Source organism: Meleagris gallopavo, chromosome 1, assembly GCF_905368555.1.
Source record: "Meleagris gallopavo chromosome 1, MGAL_WU_HG_1.1, whole genome shotgun sequence".
Taxonomy (NCBI): domain Eukaryota; kingdom Metazoa; phylum Chordata; class Aves; order Galliformes; family Phasianidae; genus Meleagris; species Meleagris gallopavo.
The window spans coordinates 128,849,695-128,870,716 of NC_139404.1; the positions used below are offsets into that span (position 1 = coordinate 128,849,695).

The 21,022-nt window shown below is 35.5% G+C and overlaps 1 protein-coding gene across 1 annotated transcript in view; it reads right to left on the minus strand.

Moving 5' to 3' along the window:
- The window catches only part of GABRG3 (gamma-aminobutyric acid type A receptor subunit gamma3), a 304,040-nt gene that overhangs the window by 8,845 nt on the left and 274,173 nt on the right, over positions 1 to 21,022 (minus strand). Inside the window, exon 7 of the mRNA XM_031557588.2 lies at positions 5,550 to 5,702. Within this exon, the coding sequence (XP_031413448.2) occupies positions 5,550 to 5,702 (153 nt within the window). The remainder of the gene's footprint in view (positions 1 to 5,549; positions 5,703 to 21,022) is intronic.

Here is a 21,022-nt window from a genome sequence, read left to right on the forward strand (position 1 = left end):
GATCTGCAGATTTTTCTCAGGTTTTGTGGTTTTCACTAATTTTCTACTGCTGCTAACGTTAGTCTACATACGAATTGCAATCACATTTTTGAATTTCAGCGTAGACATGCTTTTAGACTTTGTTCATATCTTCAATATCTAAAAGATACTACAAAAATATTTGTTTATTCTCAATTGTATCACAATGTAGGTGGCTGCCATGGTCCAGTAACATCTGCAGACCCCTCAACAACAGCTCTGTAGCTAATGAACCTTTTAACAGCTCCAGACACAAACCCTATGCATTCATCAGAGTGGTCAACTGCAAAGATTTCCAGTTGCAACAAATGTTGCCTTGATTTGGTCCTTGTTAGCTATAAATACAATTTTTCTTCCTGTATGACCATGTTTCAGGTCTTGGGAAGCACTTTTTTTTTTTTTTTTATTAAAGAAACGAATAGCATTCAACCTCAATTGTTTTGACAATGAATCATGTTTTGCTATCAAAATATAAAACCTTAGGGAACAGAAAGTTTGAGAATATCACGAGCCATCACAGTTTCCAGATTATGTGTCACATCTCAAATTATGTCAAGGGCATGACATATGAGTGCCATGTGCAGAGCTGGAAACATTCAAAGGTAGAACAATCAGATTGTTACTTCCATTATTTATATAAAATATTTTCACAATATGACAGCCATTATAAAAGAATCATTCTTCGTTAAAGCTGAGGATTAGACTTGGATTCCAGCTCAGACCTTAGGCAAAGAATGAGCTTTTAAAATAACAAGAATTCACACTAGTGTATCAACTTTAAACCTGACACATTGACACAAGTTTTGAAATATTAAAATGTGTCCTATGAGGACACATGCAGAGAGCAAAGAGAAAGAAGTGTAGAAGATGATATAGTTTTACATTCCTATGGAACTATAAGTAAGAATATGCCAATATGCACATAAGAATAAAATGAAAATCCCACCACTGCCAAGTACAATATCTAGATTCCTTACCCTTAGTTGATTTTATCTATCATGTTAAGAAAACTCAGTTTGGTGAGTGGTTTTAAATGCAATAAACTTTGACAGATTAAATTGTTAAGTCTCTCACCTAGGAGACATCAGCACTGTGAAGTGAGCTTTGAATCTGTTATTGAAATTTGAAGTGCTTTGGATCTATTTCAACAGAATTCTAACATCAGCCAGGAACAGCTTTGAAGTAACCTAGCTTCAAAAACTTCTGGTAGGTAGGTGTGAGAAGAAGCACATGCTTGTGTATAAATACCACTTTTGTAACATTTATAGTCTCTGAGCAAATTCCATACCAAAGATAGAATGAATATTTGATAAATCAAAAAGGATTTTCCAGTAGATCAGTGTAGGTATACAAAATGCATGAGGACACTTTAACCTTTAGATCATTGGCATAAATAGTTATTTAACATAACAGTTGTCAGAAAGCTGCTTACTGTGTAGTGGCATGTCAAGTGAAGTAACAGGAGTATTAGAAACTATTTGGTCAGGGAGGCTCAATTTTTCTTATTTTCCCATAGGAAAAAGTATATTGGTTTACCCAAGGTATCACTTGTTTATAAACTTCATTTCTTCACCTTTCTGGTCTGGCACCTGTTTTGAGCATTTGCTTTATTTTTCTAGGGAATGAACTTAAGGCAAAATGACAAGGAGAGCAACGTTCACTTTTTCTTAAACATCATCTCTAACTTCTTTTACACGAAAGCATCACTGCCCTTGATACCCACTACATTTTTTTAAGCTTCCATCTGAAGTTGCTGTACAGTAACTGCCTCTTCGTATTATACATTATACCCATTTTTTAAAAAGCAGGGGAGAGCTCAGATGAAAGCTTTAGTTTAACTTAATTCCCTTCATCCTCAAGAAAAACAACCTCCTATTTTTCAGATCATAACTTTTCTTCAGACACTTGCTGGCTCTTCTTGACTGTGAACATTGGGAGAAGATCATTTTGATTACCAGAGACAGGTAAAAACAGCAGAGAGCTATTTTTTCCCCTCTGAATGGAGAAGAGAAGAGTATAACCGGAGATCACAAAACACAGTTCTCATCCAACAGCTGAATTCTATTTCCATTTTCCCACTGACTCTTCAGGTGTCCTGGAGTGAATCACACTAACACTCTTGGCCTCAGCCCCTCAAAAAGTGTGTTAACAAGGGGCTGTGATGCCAAGTTTTTAGAAACCACTTAGATGCCTTTAGACAGTGCTGCTGAAAGGATTATTATGGTCCCATTTTTTCGCTCAGCAAAATACCCCTGACTGCATTTAGTTTTCCAGCACAAAAATTACTTATTACTTAGAGATATTCAGAAAGGGGTAAAACCCGTCCTTCATATAACCCTGAGTAGTTGCCAATAGCTTAGAAAATTACTCATTAATTTCAGAGAGTGAAATGTTTCCCTGATGCTAGTCCTTCACATTAATGCAGTTATACTCAGGGCAGTTTTGGTGCACTGAGTATGCAATTCATTTCGACTAATTAGCAGGATAATTTCAGTGGTTTGCCTTTGGCTGTATTACTCAGATTTTACCATGTGCCACTCTCAAAATGCGGAAGTGTGTTGCTCAGATAGATTTATAGCTTCTGTTATACAGGCAGACCTACAGTAAGCTGGGAACATTTGCATATTGCATCCCAAGAGTGAAGAGGCCATTTGCAATTTGAGAGTAATGGGTCTCCGATCATGTACAAAAAGAGGTGACCCACATACATATTATTTTCTTGTCACTTGACTTTATTTATAAGAAAGTTTTATTTTATTTTAATTTTCTATCAGAGTTTTATGAGTTAGCAATCACAGCCACTGGATACAGCCTTGGAATATCTCACTTTCATGGTCTTACTTTAAATTCACAACCTCAATATAAGAATACATTTTTTCTCTGAACTTCATGCTGGTAATGGGAGTGATGCAAGGAGAGCCACACTGTTATGATCAGTACCCTACTTTTGATTCTAATTAATTTAAATGTGAGTTGTGTGGTGTGGAGAACTACCCTCAGAGACAGGGTATGAAGTCTGCCTCCAGAAAATTAGTAAGGCAAACTGTTAGACACCTTTTCTCCCTTTTTACTTTTCTGGTAAAAATAAGCATTATGGAAGATAAATCAAATGGATGCTCTGCACACACATGGGGCTTTGTACTCCTAGTTGAAAGCGACAGAGCACGGTCAATCTTTTCTCCTTCACTGAGCCATTCAATTTCAGAAGAAAGTTGTTCCACAGAAAAGTATGCTAAAGGCCTATTCAATTTTCTGGCCACCAGAGGAAACAGAGCCAGGAGCAGGTAATCATACAGGTGCTCTGTCCTCACTGTTAGTCTATCTTCACATTGCCTTGGAGGTAGAAGGGGTCACAGATTAGACTCTTAGGGTCCTCCATGTTGCCAGAGCACTCTGGCAATCAGAAAACGTTAGCTGGACCAGCAAGATGCCACATGGCTACGTTTGTCAGTTTTACAAACTCTTTGCAGATTTCAGTCTTGAGCTCACCTCATGCAAAGAGGGTTTTAATACAGAATTATCTGTAAAATATGAACTAGTGTTGTCTGCTTGTACTTGTCCTATTAAAGGTTCTTTTAGGTTTTCCTTGCTATTGATCCTGCTACCATCCACTAAGCTGCTCTTGGCTTGAAAGATGTCCTTTGTCATTCACTAAGATTTAAAGCTGATACAACCTCTCCCTAGAAAGATGTCTAAGGATTGAGAGCTGCATGGTTGGCATATAATTTTTTTTGCTTAAATAAAGCTGTGGCTAGTGAGGGACTCATTCTTAGAGAGTATTTTTGATAATATAATTCTTCTGTCATTCAGCAGAAGGTTAATGAACTATGGAAACATAGATGATTTAGAAAGATGTCTTTCATACCAGGTGTTAGTACACCTTGAACAGATGACAATATGCTTTTCATGTAAGTTAAGGACTTAGAAAGTGGGATTAGAATTTTGGAAGAGTTCAAGTGACTTTGCCGCTAAAATCTCATTCAAAGTGAATGGGCTTCAAAATCTCTTTAGCATCTCCTTTTTATTTTTCCCTTCAGATCCATCAGGGGGTGTAGGCTGGAAACTAGAACACTCTTAAAACTGGTGGCTTCTCAGAATTATTAGTGCAGGAGAGGGACAGAGAGAAACAGAATAAGTCATTTTGAAGTAATATATAAAGGCAGCACTGTTGAACAAGTTGTCCTCCTCCTGAGACCAAGTACAGCACCTGTGTTTTGGTGTTTGGAAGAGTGCAGACAGAAACAAATTTGCACAAAAAGTAACAACCATTTCTGGTAAATGCTTACTTATTTGGGTGGAATGGGTTAAGAAATACTTGATCAGACGTTGAGAAGAGTGAAAGTCCATGCAAATGTCCTTTCCTATCATGTAGTTTGAATAAAGGCCCACTGTCTCACAGAAGGCCTCGAGAACCCCATGCCTGCCACCTTCATGCAGTCTCAGGGAGAACAGCCCATCTGCATCCTTTGTCCTAGCACTTCCTTACAGCAATGCCTCCATCTCAAACCAGGGGATTCAGTTGCTTTTACAAACGTTTCCTGTCCAAAAAATGTTTTCTGTTCAAAAACTCAAGTGAGTAGGTTTTCAATAATCTCGTTTTTTGTTGGAATGATTTAGAGGGCACAGTTAGTTAAACAGAGATGTGAGAAGCTCCAGCAGGAGGAAGCAATGAATAGCTGAGAATGGTAACACCTACTCTTGAAAATAGGCATGTAAAACATGACACACCTCCCCTTTTTCCTATACTGGTATAAATTATTCCTGACTGAATAAATTAGTGATCTGCAGTGCTGGCAATCTCAGTCTGGACCAAAATGTTTTTCCTTCAGGTCTGATGTACACCTATAAGGCTGTTGTCATAAGGCCCTATAGGTGCAAAACCTGCAGGTTTTCATATAGACATAAGAAAAAATGGTCAGTTTCTCGGCGTATCCAAGAAGTGCCAAATAGCACACAACGATCCTGACACAAATGATGTGCTGAAAAATCTTCTTCAGCACAACCTATCTATAATATATATTATATCTATATACATTATATCTATATAATTATACACCTATGTCTATATATACTATACACCTAGAATGGGGCTAAACTTCAAACTTACAAACATAAAACATTTTGAGTGAACTAATACTATTATATCCCACAGTTTTTTAGTATACAAAGGACATCATTTCCTGTAGGGAAAGAGTTTCAGAAGAAAAAGAAGCCAGCAGTGCAATTAATTTATTCTTTAAAAATGTCACTGAAATATCATAGTGAGAACAAGGGGAGAGCCGTTAGTTCTAGAATATTATGCAAAATATGTGGCAGTGTCATTCCAAAGAGCCAGGGTAGTTTACTTTTAATTACCCTTTAAAAGACAGAAAACAAAAGGCTTCATTGATAAATAGATAGGGGTCTGCAAGACATGGTAGCATTAATATAAAGCATATATCTTGTGGTCTTTTTGAAAGGAAGCTGACATTTTCAAATGCAGTGTAGAAACTACATGAAGAGAGCAGAGAAAGAAATTATTAACAACTTACCTAATGCAGTTCTTGCTGGTGTGGCATCTTTTTTAATCCAAAAGGACACCCAGGAAAGAACAACAGTTAATATACAGGGAATGTATGTTTGAATAGTGAAGTATCCCATTCTTCTACTTAAGTCGAAGTATATAGTCATGACTACATAATCACCTGTAATAGTAGCACAGAAAATAAATTGACATTTGGTGAGTGACATACAGATAGTTCTTCATCGTGCTGTTTTTAAGCTCCATAAAATGTAGCATGTGAAATGTTTCTCGATATTTTGAGAGAATCTGAGCAATAATGTTCACAAAAAATAGAATTGAAATAAACTTGTCCATTCTAATTTCCTATAGTTTAGGTCTCTGAAAATGTTGACCTATTTGAGCAAGCAGAGGCTCTTGGGAATCCTTCATGATGAGTAATCTTTTGAAAGGCATCTTGGCTTTCCAGACTTGGTATTTCTGGATGAATGAGTGGCCACAAACATGAATCTCTTCATTCATTAGATGTAGAAGCAGCCCACACAAAATCTCTCCTTCAGCAGACTGTGCTGTCCTTCTTGCAGATTTGAATGACTTCTGTTGCCTTTTTCTAATATGTGAATCAGGTGGTAGGGGTCTGTATGACAAAGTATAGCATGCACATCAGTAGACCTTTATATAATAAGTTATTTATAGACACTAGAGCCTCGATGCTCGTGAAAGAGGTCAGAATACATACTTTTAAAGGTCACGTCACTATAAATCAAGAATCTGTTTTTATGAGCATTCCTCCATCTAAAAGTAGTAATGGTCACTTGTGGTACTGTAAACCTTCAGAAGATGAGCCTGGACATAATGCTTATTATTCTGCAGGATACTAAAAATCATAAGATCAAGAGCTCAGTAAGAAGTCTGTTTTATCTCACTTATATGATTTTCTTCACACTATCTCTTCTGCTAATCTTCACAACTCCATAGGGGATAACAATCTGTCCCTCTCTCTCTAAATAGTAGAGACCTTATCACCTCTTTCCTCAGTAGCAGCTCCCTCAGTTTCACAGCTGTTAACTATCCTTTTCTCTCAGACAGCCACAGTGATTAACAATAATGAAATTGAACTGAGACCAATTTCTGTACTTTGCTTGGAGTATGTTGATTCAATTTTAGATGTGAAGAAGAGTTTATAAGCCAGAGAACTTTTCTGGTTTTTTTTGTGTTTTTTTTTTTTTTGTGTGTGTGTGTGTCTGACTATGTCACTTGACAAGTTGCATTGCTTCTTGTTACAAGCCTTGCTTTTCTAGAATAAGATATTTGCAGAAGACATAGTTTACTATAGGTAGGTAAATCTGTCCTATTACAGCAAAATTCCAAAAGAAATTGATAGCACAGAGGAATTACTTCCCAATAGATTGGTAACTGAGAGTGTATAAACAAAAGCACTGAATACAGTGGATATTTTGACGATAGCAACATATGACACAGAAAATAAATTAATTCAGTAAAAATAACTTCCATCCAAAGAAACTCTGAAGGCCACTATAAAATGAGTGAACTTCCATAAGTTAAAAAGTCAAAGGTAAATAAAAATCTGAGGGTGGCATTTGGGATGAGAAACTTAGAACAATGAGTCAATAAGAAATGTTCTATGTGTTAGGACATTATTTTAAGATAGCTCTAAATTGGAAGAGGTTTGATATGCTCATGGGTACTTCCATCATGCCTCTATTAGATAAATGGATGGATTTTCATGAGTACTGTGCAAGTACAAACCTTATGACCCCAAGAAGTTGGACATTCATTCCAAAATTCCTCATGCATTTAACATACAAAGAAAGAGCTTTAATACTAGAGCCCAGTGCTGTTACAAGCAGAGAACACTGCAATACATCATGATGTAGTGAGCCTTGTGGGTTTTCACAGACTGATTACTTTCATACCACTAATCCCCAGCACTTTTCTCCGTACAGGGAATGGCAGCAGGGAACTGACATGGGTAAGTATCTACTGGTCCTTCTGGCTTATTATTAAACTGTATAACCATTCTAACTTTCAAGTGAGAAGAACAAACCCAAATACCCAATGTGACTTATACGAATTTTACAAAGAACTGCAAATTCTCAAGTATCCAACAAAGACCCATAGAAGCACCTAAGGAATATGAAATCCTACGATAATGATTGGCTCAATTCATTTAACCATCAACTTCTTTTTTTGCCTGAAATTCACACGAAAAATTCTCACGTGAAGAAAGGAGACACAGTCATAGCCAGCAGTTGCGCATACAAACTTATATACTGTACCTTCTGTGATGTTCTCTAACTTACGTACTGATAGGCAATATAAAAAAACATGGGGAGAATAATTTTGTTCAGTAGAGTTACTGGCACACAGTGAGTAAGATAAGAATTATCTGGTTCTCCTACAAGAATCTTGCAGAACGTGGAAAGGACACAGCTTGGAGAATAACAATGTTGATGGTAATGCATAGGAAAAGGAGAAGGAAATCATCACTGCTAAAATGGTGACCAAACATAAAAATGTTGGGGTTGCTGTTAAAGATAAACCCTTTTCTGTACTACATGTACTGAATGCATTTTTTAAGTTTTTGTAAATTTTGGTCTACAACTAAGTGACTACTTCAGTTCTATCTTCAGCTAGTGCTGGGACACCTGAATAGTTTCTGCATACAGAAGAGCAGACCTGTGTGTGCTGTGGCTACTTTCCTTGATGTACTGCTTCAGAATGCATTATTGTTATCAAAGTCTAAATTACTCCTTCCAGAAACATGCATTATTCTCTCTATATCTAAAGGCACTTGGCTGCAGGTTAAAGAAAAGTAACTGTGCTACATATATTTCAGAATTTCTCTATACATGCAAAATAATTTGACAGGTACTTAACACTCATGAAAAACTAACTTTCAGAACAAAGAAACATTCCCTTCTTCTAAAAGATCTGACCTAAAACCCATTCTGTATGTCCTGCAGGCATAAGCAACCCAAAGGATAGAAAAAGCTTTCAAAGACTCTTCATTCTTTCTCCTTGCTTCTTTACCAGCCTTCACAACCCCACCAGCCATTACTGGGACTGTTAGGACAGGAGCTGGGACTCATTATGTGACAAAACTCTGCAGACAAGACGGGAAAACACTCCAAACTGCATATCATTAAATCAGTGTTCTTGATTTAAAAGCAATCACAGAATGATTGCCTGCCTAGGAACCACTGTGATAGCGAGTATCAGGAAACTTTGAAATTCAGAGAGGAATTCTACTTTTTAACAGCTTAAGGAATTTCTCAGGAAGGCAAACTAACTTTTAACCAAACTATCAGACCAATTCAGTGTAATAATGAATATTACCTTAAGGCAAAATATTCCATGACAGTTTTCTATAATAAGAACAAAAGATGCATCTTGAGGCAGGAGAAATGCAGCATGGCTTCCCATGAAACTAAAATGACTGCTGTCTGAGGACAGTTCCCTTTAAGGGTGAAATATTTTAAGGAAATACTTTAAAAATATGTATTTACTCAAACCACATTATACTATCTTACCACATGCTTTCAGTCATCCTCCCATTATACTCTGAAGTTAACGAGTACTGAAATCCCAATTATCTCAGGGAAAAAAAAAAAAGTTAAAAGATGAATGACTTTACAAAGACTGCAATATGAAACTGCAGTATACACATAGAACAATTTCAGCAGGTAAGTGGAAGCTCACAATCTAATTGTCCATCACTAGAAATGGAGAATAATGAGGATTGGCAGAGTTTACCCATGTTGTTATAAGAGTTTAATTACAGAAAAAAAAAGAAGCATAGTCACTAGAAAGACTCACACAGTATGTCACGAGTATTTCTTTAGCAGTGAGAGCATAGTCCAGATTGAGGCGCCCTCCCTATTATCTTAACAAATCACATTTATCTAATAGCGAGCAACTTAATTTTCTAACATTTAGTGCTTCACCTTTTCTTCATTTTGTTTTTATTTGAAAGCAAGAGAAGACAATGTTTAATCCTGCTATTTAATATGCACATCCTTCCAATTTACTTTTTGATTTTTACTTCCCCATGCCCCCTAGTTTTGTTTCATGAGCTAGGTTTATGCAATTTCTTAACCAGCTGAAAATTTTCTAATTGTGTGGCCACTGCCTATCATGCTTACAGTATAGTGTCTTTGAGTTACACATACAGTTAATTTCTCTGTAATATAGGTGATTTGAAAACTATTAGCTAAAGCTAAGGACCACTCCTGTTATAGAGCACATTGGTCAGACAGATGAAAAGTAAAAGCAGTGGAAAACAAATTTTAGTCGGCAATTAGAGTAGATTTTGTGAAATGTTCACCTTAGAGTTTTGGTTTTTGTTTTTGTAAAAGACTCATGCTCTTGTGTTAGTGCAGGTGTCAGCTGGGGCTGTGCAGATTTTAGGTATGCATGTTTCAGGTTCAAGGGCTGCAGACTTTGCACATTCTGGAAATAATATTTTAGCATAGAGTAAGCATGAGACAGAGACTGTCATAAAAAAATGTAGTGCTGCCTAATTAACAGTAGAATTTTTCCTCCAATCGGATGAAACAGTCATGCAAATTAGGCTTTTTAATATCCCAGGCCATCAAGCCAAACCCAGAAACAGACCCACTTGAAGTACAAATACAACTGTGATTTAACCCAGCAGGCAGTGGTTTGCTCACTTCCCACCCTCCCCAGTAAGATAAGGGAGAGAACTGTAAACAAAATAGAAACTGCAGTTTCAGATAAAATCTTTACTAAGACAAAAGAGGACAATAGAAAAAAAAAAAAAGAAATTATAACAATATATGAGGGCTGTCCAGAAAGTAATGCTTCCTATTTTATTATGTTGAAGCATGGTGTCAGAGGCAGATGTTGTATGGCAGAAAATATTTATATAGCTATATCTATATCTGTATCAACTATATCTAACTATGTCATCTATATCTATATCTACACCTACTTCTATCTCTATCCACAATGCAACTACTGGACTCCTGACACCTTGCTCACTGACTGATGAACCAAAGGTGATGAACCAAATGAACCAACACCCAGCCAATCCCTGAGCAGCAGTCTTCTTGCTAGCATTGTTCAAATGAAAAGAGATGGATCAGGATTTCTTGAAGGACACTGTCTATCATTAACAGTTCAGCAGCTGGTCTGCCTACAGAGTCAGTATCTCGTTCTAAGCTGATTTTCCCAGAGCTCTCAAGCCCAGGTTTGGAGTAGGTTTAAAATTTGAAGTTCCAAAGATCTAGTAAAATTACAGAGGAAACAGGAGGGCTGCCTCACCAAAAAGGATATATTCTTACAAGAGAAAACAAAAAAAGTGAAAATTCAATTTTATGGTTCTCTTAGAGAGAAAAAAAAAAATAGTAATAAGAAAAGTCATGAAACTGTCATTAAAAGTGTCTATCTTTTTGAGCAACTGTGTGAGCAATTGAGAAACATTGAGGACTTCTTGTATGCTTTTTTGTGACTTCTTAAAAATGTGTCAGTCAGTGCACATCAAATGTTTCCACCGTAAGGTACAATCTTTGATCCAGAGCACTCTAGGACAAATGCTTCCAAGCCAAAAAGAATAAAATGACCGAGGTAATTCTGTTACTTAAGGTCTTGTCTTCCTGGTGATGTCATGCACTTGGATGGGAGCATAATACAGAAAAAAAACCACCTTTGCATCCTAAATACTGAATGTTCTTGTAGTGGTAGCAAGCTCCCACTACACACATATTTTTTGTATAAGCTGTATGGTTAAATACACAAGAAAAGTATACAGGTCTTCAGATGTGGTATTTGTTGCATTCTCATGGTTGTTATGAGATGCCCTGTCACTGCTAAAAACCTTATATAATAGCCATTGTACCAATAGAGAAAAAAAAAGCTTTCCATCCAAAGATGTTTATGAATTTATAATTGCCTTTGGCCTCATCAATATGCACATGTGTGTAAATGTAACTCAGAGGTGGTTTTCATCACTTATAATTGACATGTAGACTAATGTAGTGCTAATTCATTTCTTTTGTTATCATAGATGAATTACTATACCAGAAAAATAAAAAGAAACCTAACACTAACTATATTGTATCTGCTTGTAGACATCATATGCAGTTATATATAGATATATTTTTGTAAGTAGGCATAATAATCAAATGTTGACAAATTACTCTTTAGTGTGAAGAGCAAAGCCCAGACCCCAATTAGTACAAAGATGGCAGGTTTTTCTAACTCAGGAAATACTATGTCTTAAATTATCAGAACTGAAAGAAATTATGGCCTGGTTTAGTTTGGTTTTGTGTGTGTCTAACAACATGAACAATATAATATTGAGGAACATATTTCTACTTGAGGCTATGTTTTTTTAATAGATATATATCACTATCAAGAATTGCATTTCTGATATTTGTTCTTCCTTACACGGTGACGTTTCAGTTTCTTTGATTCAAGTAGAATTTTCAAGAAAATTTTTGTAAAATGTGCTATTAAATGAACTATTGCCTGCTTTTAAAAGTTATGCCTATATTTCCAGTTCCTTCATTTTCTAATTCTGGCATTTAGTATTAAATCCGGAGAACCAATTAAATCATTTAAAGCTCTAATTTCTTCATTCTGTTTTTCTTTTCATAGTTATTAGCATGGATAAGTAGTAAAATTGAACTCCTAATGAAGAACTGAACTGAAAAGTAAATGAAAGATCCTTTTATTTCTTGTGCCCCAGCCAATTCATTATATGTTGTTACAGCACTTTCAAAAGCAGGTACTTTTGATTGAGCTGTTATCATTTCACTGTATTTAGCTGTGGCCCATATCCTCTGTTAAGTGTATGGAATGCTCTGAAGGTAAGTGAGAGATGAATTAACTTCCATTATTATAACTGACTTCCAAAATGAATTCTGAGATTATGAACTTTGCAACAAAAAGTATGAATGATTATTGTGTTTGATTGCATGATTAATAATGTTTTGCTTACATGTAAGACTTACATATTTATGTGCTTTTATACGTACATAGCCTGTTATAACAAATTCACCTAATCATTCATCTCAGTCCTACTACTGTACATAATACTCTCCTTCAAAGAAGGCTATGTGAAGTTAAAGTAACTTATTTGTCTGTGTGATATTACAACAGCATTACAAGCATCAGAATTGTGTTCAGACTGTTTATTCCTATTATCTTTGGATATAATTTTTTTTTTATTTTAGAACCTAAAATATCATTTTGTATGTTCTTTTAAATAGAGCATTAATAAAAACGATATATCTTTAATTTGACTAAAGTTACAAATAATATTGGAAAATCCTTAAAAAATGAAATTACATCAAGTCATATAATGAGAATGAAAATTTACCACCACAGTCATTTCATTCATGATTACAAGTCCAGTCTTCTTCCTTGCTTAACAATAGTAAAAGCTACACACATAACTTCTATTTGCATTCATGCATCAAGCTGAGAGAAAATCAGTACACAACTATGGTGTAGCATGAACCCTTAATCATTATTCATAAGAAGATATAGCTATTTACCATATCTAGGTTCCTTTTTCTAAGAGACTAAAGGCAAAAAAAAGTAGAAAGCAGATGAAGTAAAAACAATAATGAATTACCATAGCTATCCATGTCAGTAAAAGTAGGCATAGGATTGGAGTGAAAATGAATATCATTTACATAGGAATCATTATTGAAGAGGGTTTACAGATTGGGAATTGTGCAGTTCTTTTAGAACAAAATATTTTTCATGCTTTGCAGAGTATCAAATACTGTAGAAAGTCTGAGAAGATACAATGTTAAGAACTTTTGCATTCATTTTGCTGTTAAAAAAAAAAAATAAATCATAACAGGAAACCAGAAGTTTTATGTCATCCATCAATGTTGACCATTTCTTTATTTATAGGACTGAATTTCTCATGAGAGCCGTTGTTTGTGGAAGGAAGCCCCTTTGTACTGAAGTTTCCTGAAAGTCTCGAAAGACTGGATTTTGTGAGCCTGTACTTCCAAAACCAGTTGAAATAGTTTTCATCTTACCAAAAAAAAACTGATTTCAACTTTTCCAAATAAAATTACCTATTTTTCTTCTACAGAATCTAATTTTATGTTCCTTTTTTTTAATAATGAAAATGCAACACTGTACTGGCATCACTGGAAGACCAACCCAGTTCTGCAAGTGGCATTCTGGAAAAGAATACAGAATCATAGAAGCTTTGAATCTTTAAGCTTGGAAAAGATCTTTAAGACCATCTAATCCAACCATCAACACAGCACCAACATCGTATCAGATTTCTCTGAACTAATCTCTATTGTAAACACAGTAATTATAGATGAAATAGAACAACTTCTAGAAAAGCATACTGTGTCCATACAAAAAGTATCTACTAATGGGAGCTGTACTGCAGCCCTTTAAGTCCTTTCAATGCTTAGTTATTTCCACTGTAAAAACCAGGTGCTTTTTTCTTAATCTGCAGTTGTTTAGCATCATTTCAGACCTTGGACTTTAATGCATCTTTGCCAGAATGAAGGACTCTCTTTCATAAGTTGTCTTTTTCTCATGCAGGTATTTAGAGATGGTAATCAACTACCATTTATCCTTCAAGATAAACACTTATGGTCTCTTAACACTGGGAAGGATTTCCAGGATTTCCATTTCTCTAATAAATCTGCTTGCTCTTTCACGCACTCTGCAAATTCTCAAAATAACTCCTGAATTGCAGCCATCAGAGTTAGGTTTGTAATAGCAGCTGCACAATTACATAATATAGATTATGAATCCAACATCTGTGCTCAGTATTTTGGCCATACCTTCACACAAGGGGTGCATTTTAAATTGATTTTTAAGTGATGAGAAAGATCCCAGTGTCTTTAGACTCGCAGGACCCAGAATGACAGCTCTAATTTCAGGAAAGCAAAACCACTAGACTTCACTCCCAAATAGATATACTGAAGTACCGAAATGCTACAAAGCTATCTGAACTACTTTCCATTCTCACCTATCCTTCTCATTATTGACTGCTCCCCAAGTCTTTGCATCAAGTACAAAGTTAATGAGTTTAAATGCTATATTCTCTTCTCCATCATTAATAAGAAGTATTAAATAACACAAAGCCAGAAGACAGCATCTCAACAAAGGGTCCTGAATAATGACCATTTTTCTAGCTATGACTTGAATCCTATCAGGTAGTCAAAATGCAATCCTTTAATATATGCCACAATGATTTTCTTATCACTGTAGTATCTTAATCAAAATGTCATCTTGCATCAAGTGAGATGTCTTACGAATGTACATTATATCAGCACAAATGTATAAACTCAGAAAATGATACTGAGTTTAGTCTGACAGGAGTTAGTTTCTATAAATCGATATTTATTGTTGTTAATTATATTTTTTTTTATACTAGTGTTAATTACCTTATTCTTTATGTTCGTATCAATCCATTCCTGTACCAGCTGTTGCTTTATTTTGCTTGAGATCAATGCTAGGATGAAAGGCGTGTGATTACTTTGGTAAAATAAAGCTTAGCCTGTTTTATTTCTTCTAACTCCACCAAAACTTCCATGAAGACTTATTGCAATGGGGAGCAGTGATCTCTTGTCAAACCTTTAAACAATTGTTAACAAGTTATCAAAATATATGTTAATCAAAGGAGTTGTGCTGGAGAAGTGGCTGGTAACAAGTATTCTCTGTTTTCCACAAACAAAAATCAAGGGATTACTTGCACTCCAAAAAATCTATGCTTAGTTTATCTTATACATCCTAGCTGTCTATCTCACACAGAATCCATGCATGCTAGGGGCAGTGATTTTTGAGTTAAGAAAATGTAAAAGATAATGTCAAGAAATTCCAGGGGGCACAATTGCAGAAGAGATTTTCTGGCTGATGCTGTCATATACAGCTATTTTTCACCTAACATTATAGGTAGATGTGTTATCTTTTTCTACGGAGCTATTTGGTATTCTGTAGCACACGCAAATTTGCACTCTGTTTGCTGTTTTATCAGGTAGAATAAAGAAAAATATTGATCCATGTGCATTCCCAATTACTTGTTTCCAAGATACTTGACAGCTGGAAAAAGGTAATGCGACTTCTGTTTGAGTGTTATTTTAGCTTTTTCTTTGCCAGCTCAAGCATTTCTTACTAAATTACTATCAGTCTTTTTTATATTCTCAAAAATGACTGTTTAGTCTCTTCAAATGTCAACAATACTACTTTTTAAATTGTATATTCACAAACAAGCAATCCCTCTTATCTTTATTAATTTACCTGGCTTGTATCTCTGGTATTTATATAGTATTTTCTCCTTCATATCCCCTAATACCTTCACTGTGACGTGCTGTTAACAAATTAATTTTGTGCTAATAGCTCTCTTTTTCCTGTTCCTAATAAGGTTTTGTTTAACATATTGCCTTCCTTGATTAGTCAGTGTGTTCGGTACTTCCTAGTACCTCTGTGAGGAAGGGAAAAGCCAGCGTAAATCTATTCTAAAGCCAACTACTTCTCATCTGTCTCTATTTATGAGTAATACTTTTTATGTCCGTACTCCAAATTCACAAACTTTCACGGGTTTTCATCAAAATAATTTTCTTTTATTCAATTGGTAATAAACTCAGATTTAACATGTCAATCATGTTAGCTTAGAATTGTTAAAGACATAAAATCAGAGATTTAGTCCATCTGTTGATATTAATTTCCTTGCTCTCTCTAGCAGACTTCTTTTGCTCATTGATGAATTCTCTTTATCTGATATTCTGCAATGTGAAATATTTAAGTTACAGTAGCATAACATGCACTGACTTTTTAAAGCACTCATCTTACATGTTCACACTGTCAGAAAAGCTACCAATGCCTATCCCCATTGCAAATGAAAAACTAGGGTTGTATTCCCCAAATACTTTTCAGCAACACCTTATAATAATTCTCCTTACTCTTGGGCAATAGCCTACAATTCTTTCTGCATGTTCGCTGTATGATTCAGAAAAGGAAGCATGACCATAAACAACTGCAGAGAATAATGTTACTCATAACGTTCTGAAGAAAGGGATGAGCAGCATAAGTGATTCAAGGACATTAGAGTAATGTTTCATTCACAGTTCACAGTTGATTGTAGAATGAAGAAACTATACTGGAGGAACATGTCTACATCCATCAATGCCAGAAATTAATTAGTTTTTGGCAAACAAAGAAACCCAGTTCTGTGTAAGGAAGCCAGATTGAACTCTGGATTTATTTTTAACCATGATAAATTTTGAACAGCAAGAGTAACATATTTGATTATTGCTTTATAGATTCTGGTTTTCCTCAATCACAAATATTAATGCAATTATCTAACACTGTATGAGTTCTCGGGGGGGGAGGGAGGGATTGGAATGGACTGCCATGCTTTGATCCATGAATCACCATGAATTGTCCTTTCAAAAGAATCTGTGGGGAGGACTGTATGTCAGGTATGTGAAATTAAAAGCACACAAGATGAATTCTAATTGTAACATTGAAAAGTCATTGAAAATTCAGAAACTTATAGAAGGGCAATTTGAGAATGGCTAAATATGGGATAATCTTCTTTTTTTTTTTTAACTATTTAGAGACTGCTATTGGAGTTGGCATTCCAGTCTGTACCATAGAAATAAATAGTAGAGTGTAATTCAAAGCTTTTTCTCAAATGTCTGTAAAACATTAAATTTTCATGTATAGTCAATTGAAAGGGCCAAGTCTGTTTCATTCATGAAAAAAAGACTCATATATTTGAAAAGCTAAATTGGTGAAACAGAATAACTGGAAAAGCCAGAAGTTGATAGCTAGTACTTGTTGTGTACATCTGGTCACAATCACTTGTTTTCTGAATAAACTTTGTTTCTGCTCCTTGCATGACTGGGAATTGTCACCATGCCCTACTTTCATTAAAAAACTAGATGCAAACTCAAGCATGGGCATGTCTTCTGCAGACTGCAGCCTAAAAATTAGTAGTAATGCTTTCAAAAGCATTTCACTCTATAGAAAACTGATGAGGTACAGGTTTCTAAGTCACTAATATCAAGGGGAAATGGCTTCAAGCTCAGGGAGGGTAGATTTAGTTTAGATATAAGGAAAAAATCTTTTACAGTGAGGATGGCGAAGCATTGGAACAGGTGCCCCATTCCTGGAGACTTTCAAGGCAAGGCTGGATAAAGTCCTGGGCAACCTGATCTAGCTGTGGGGCCTCTGCTCATTGCATGGGGTTTGGACTAATGGTCTTCAGAGGTCCCTTCCAACTCTAAGGATTCTATGATTCTATGATTCTATGAATATCATTTCTTTACCGTGTAACCGGATGAACATGAGAGAGGCTCTATGCACAGTACTGTCTGGCACCAGACTAGCTGCTTGAAGGCCTTACTAATACTGGTGTGCAACCTGTCTCAGTGGGGTCATTTGAGACCACTGCTGTTGGGTAATCACAACATACAAGGTCTCCTGTGACTACATGCACACCACAGATTGACCAAGAGGTACTTTAGAGAGTTTTCTTCTAAGCACTAGTTTTACATCTGCACATAGAATCTGTCAGCACTGGTGGTCTAATGACAAGTGTAGAGACCTTATATGTTCCACAGTTCACTCAAATTAATCTTCCAAATAATAAAAACTAGCAACGTTTCCATATCTGAGAGACTTAAGAACTCAAAGATTAAGTGTTTAATGAGGCACCAGTGGGACAGCCAAAAAATTTCACTGGCACTGTTAATTTAAGCCTCAGCAATATTGTTTCTTTTTTACAGCCAGCCAGCACTCTCTTTGCCCTGTGCTTTGCTTCCACAGACAAATCTGCATATGCATATGCAATATGCAAACTGCATGCAAAAAACAGTAAGAAGTTAGAAATAACCAGCTAGGGAAATTTGATTTAGCCATGCAAGCAGGAAACTTGGGAAATATATACACAGGGTCTCTTTGCAACCTGATCAAATACAGCTACCATTTGGGTCTGGCTTTGTTTAAGAGCTACCTGATGAAGAGTCAATTCTGAGAGAAAAGCATAAGCAAGTTTTCTGTATTTCTCCCCTGTAATGGTACTATTGTTAGAAACACTGAGATAGACATGGAAATGAAGTATCTTATGTACATAGGTTGGTCACAGGTCTTAGCAGAACAATTAATAGCCATGATGCTTAGTGGGCATCAATCTGATTGGAAGAGCTGGCTTAAGGAAAAAGAACCCTAGTTCTAGGGTTCAGTCCCTTGAATCTTCTGTGAAGGATGCAGTAAAAAAGCACTGTGCCTTGGTCTGTGCTGACAGCACCTGTTTGCTGAACACTGAACGCATTGAAAATTCAATGATGAACAATTTACGCAATATTTAAGAGCAATGGTTTAGTTCCTGTAATCTGGTTTCTATGGCCCTATCAGTCAGTTATGGAAAACTTTGGATGATTGTACATATATAAAATATTAATGAGATGCTAATATGAGACGTAGCCTCCTTACGCGCTCAGAAAATGAATAGGAGGAACTGGTAAAACTAAAGTGTGTGGAAGGGCCTGAAGAATTACTTGTGATGTAAGTGGGTTGCTTTTCTATTAATATTTAAGTATATTTTTAGGACAAAGACAATTATACTGGTAAATACCAAAATGAAAATGACAGATCACCTATGAGCACCTATTGTTTTGTTTTTCCTATGCATAACTACATTTAGTCAGCACTTCTCTGAGTTTTTAAGAATACATGGGTCACCTGTAAAAATGCATTCAGAACTGAAATTTAGTAAATAATACTGCATTCTTGGAGCTTTTTAGTTTCAGAGTTTACAGAAAGATAACTCTAAAGAAGAATGTTAAAGAATTCTTAGTACCATTCATAAGCTGTTTTGATTTAAACTGTTATTTTTGGCAAATGTTGTAAGTGATGATAGGATAATTGCTTTGGCTGTTCTGCAAATAGTACATTTGAATAGCTACAATACTGAAAAAAATGGTAATTATAATAATAATAATAAATAAAACCCCAAACAAAATAAAACCTCTTTTTATTCTGTGAAATTTTTCAAATCAATTTCATTATGAAATTTCTAACCACTTCCTCCCTGCATTTCTTTCTGAATCAACCTTCTACCTGGTTTATTTCAGCTGAAGGTACCGATCCTCAGGCTGTCTTCATTTCTGTTTTACTGTTTCCTTCGTATGACTTCTTTTCTGCTTTAAGCAAAGAGATATACAACTTAACTGCATTTCAACAGATTTTTTGTTCCCTCTAGAATAATCCCTTTGACTCTGTGAATTAGTTGGAGATTATTATTATAAGAGTTTCCTATACATTGAATTTCAATGTCAGAAAATGCAATTTTAAATGATCATTAAACAGGTTTTTGGTGAATAACCGTTGAATAATGCTATCTTCTAAATACTAGCTAAAGTGACCTGTACTCTTGCAAGATAACATACATCTCCATCAGAAACAGCAAATGTAATTAGTTCCCATGAGTACTCAGAGAAGTATTTTTCTATTTTTGTGGTATTTTTTTATACTACTATTCATGAATTATTAATTTTAAGTGGTTTTAATCAAGACCTGGAGGACTTAAAGTAGTAAACAGCATTATAAAAACCCTTCTGATAGAATTCTATAGCTATGAAAATACACAAACATGAAAAAAACTCTTAGGACTGAAAAGAATAGGTTTTGGCTAAAGTTGATTTATATGTTGTTCCTTGCCATTCCACCCCATTAATATTACAATAATGAACTTCAGCTGGTATTCCTGTTGATATTCACAGCTATATATCTATTCCATCCTTGAATATCTACACAGATATTCAATAATTCAGATTGAAAAAGAAAACAAGAGGTGGAGGTCAAGTCACTCAGGATTATTCCCTGCTGTGGAGGGGTTGTCCAGGATCTGAAGCTTTTAATTTGTCTACAATATTTCTAGTATCTACAATAAGACTTGGGTGGATATAAACAAGAACAATTCTAATTCTAAATCTAAATCTGTAGTTCTAAACCAGGTATGTTCTGTTTTCAGTTGTCAATTGTACGTATTTTCCCTTGTCAGACTTTTCTGGAAGAGAACTGTCATTCTTTTTCGCTTGGCCTGCTAAATGAGGCTCTCCCAGTGATTGTCTAGGGTAATTCTTTAAACAGGTTCATATTGAAACCAGTAGAATACAATGTTAAGAGCAGAAACTTTCCTTTTTGTTCTCTGTGTTGAGTAAGGAGTCTTTCAGTACAGAGTGGTGCACTGTTAATGCAGATTGCCTTGATTTTCCCTGCAGGAGCCTATCAAGTCTCACAATGCCTGAAGCTCTGCCAACACAGAATAACACACTTTTGGCAGTTCCCTTCAGATAGCAGTGAATGACAAAAGTTGAAATGGTAAAAGCTTTGTGGTTGTTGCATTTAGGAGGTTGTTTGTTTGTATGTGATAAAACAAGAATCCTCCTTTCTTGATTTTCATCCAAAGTTTTGCTAGACTCAATGGCCTTTACTGAATTTATCCACTTCCTGATTTAGAAAAAA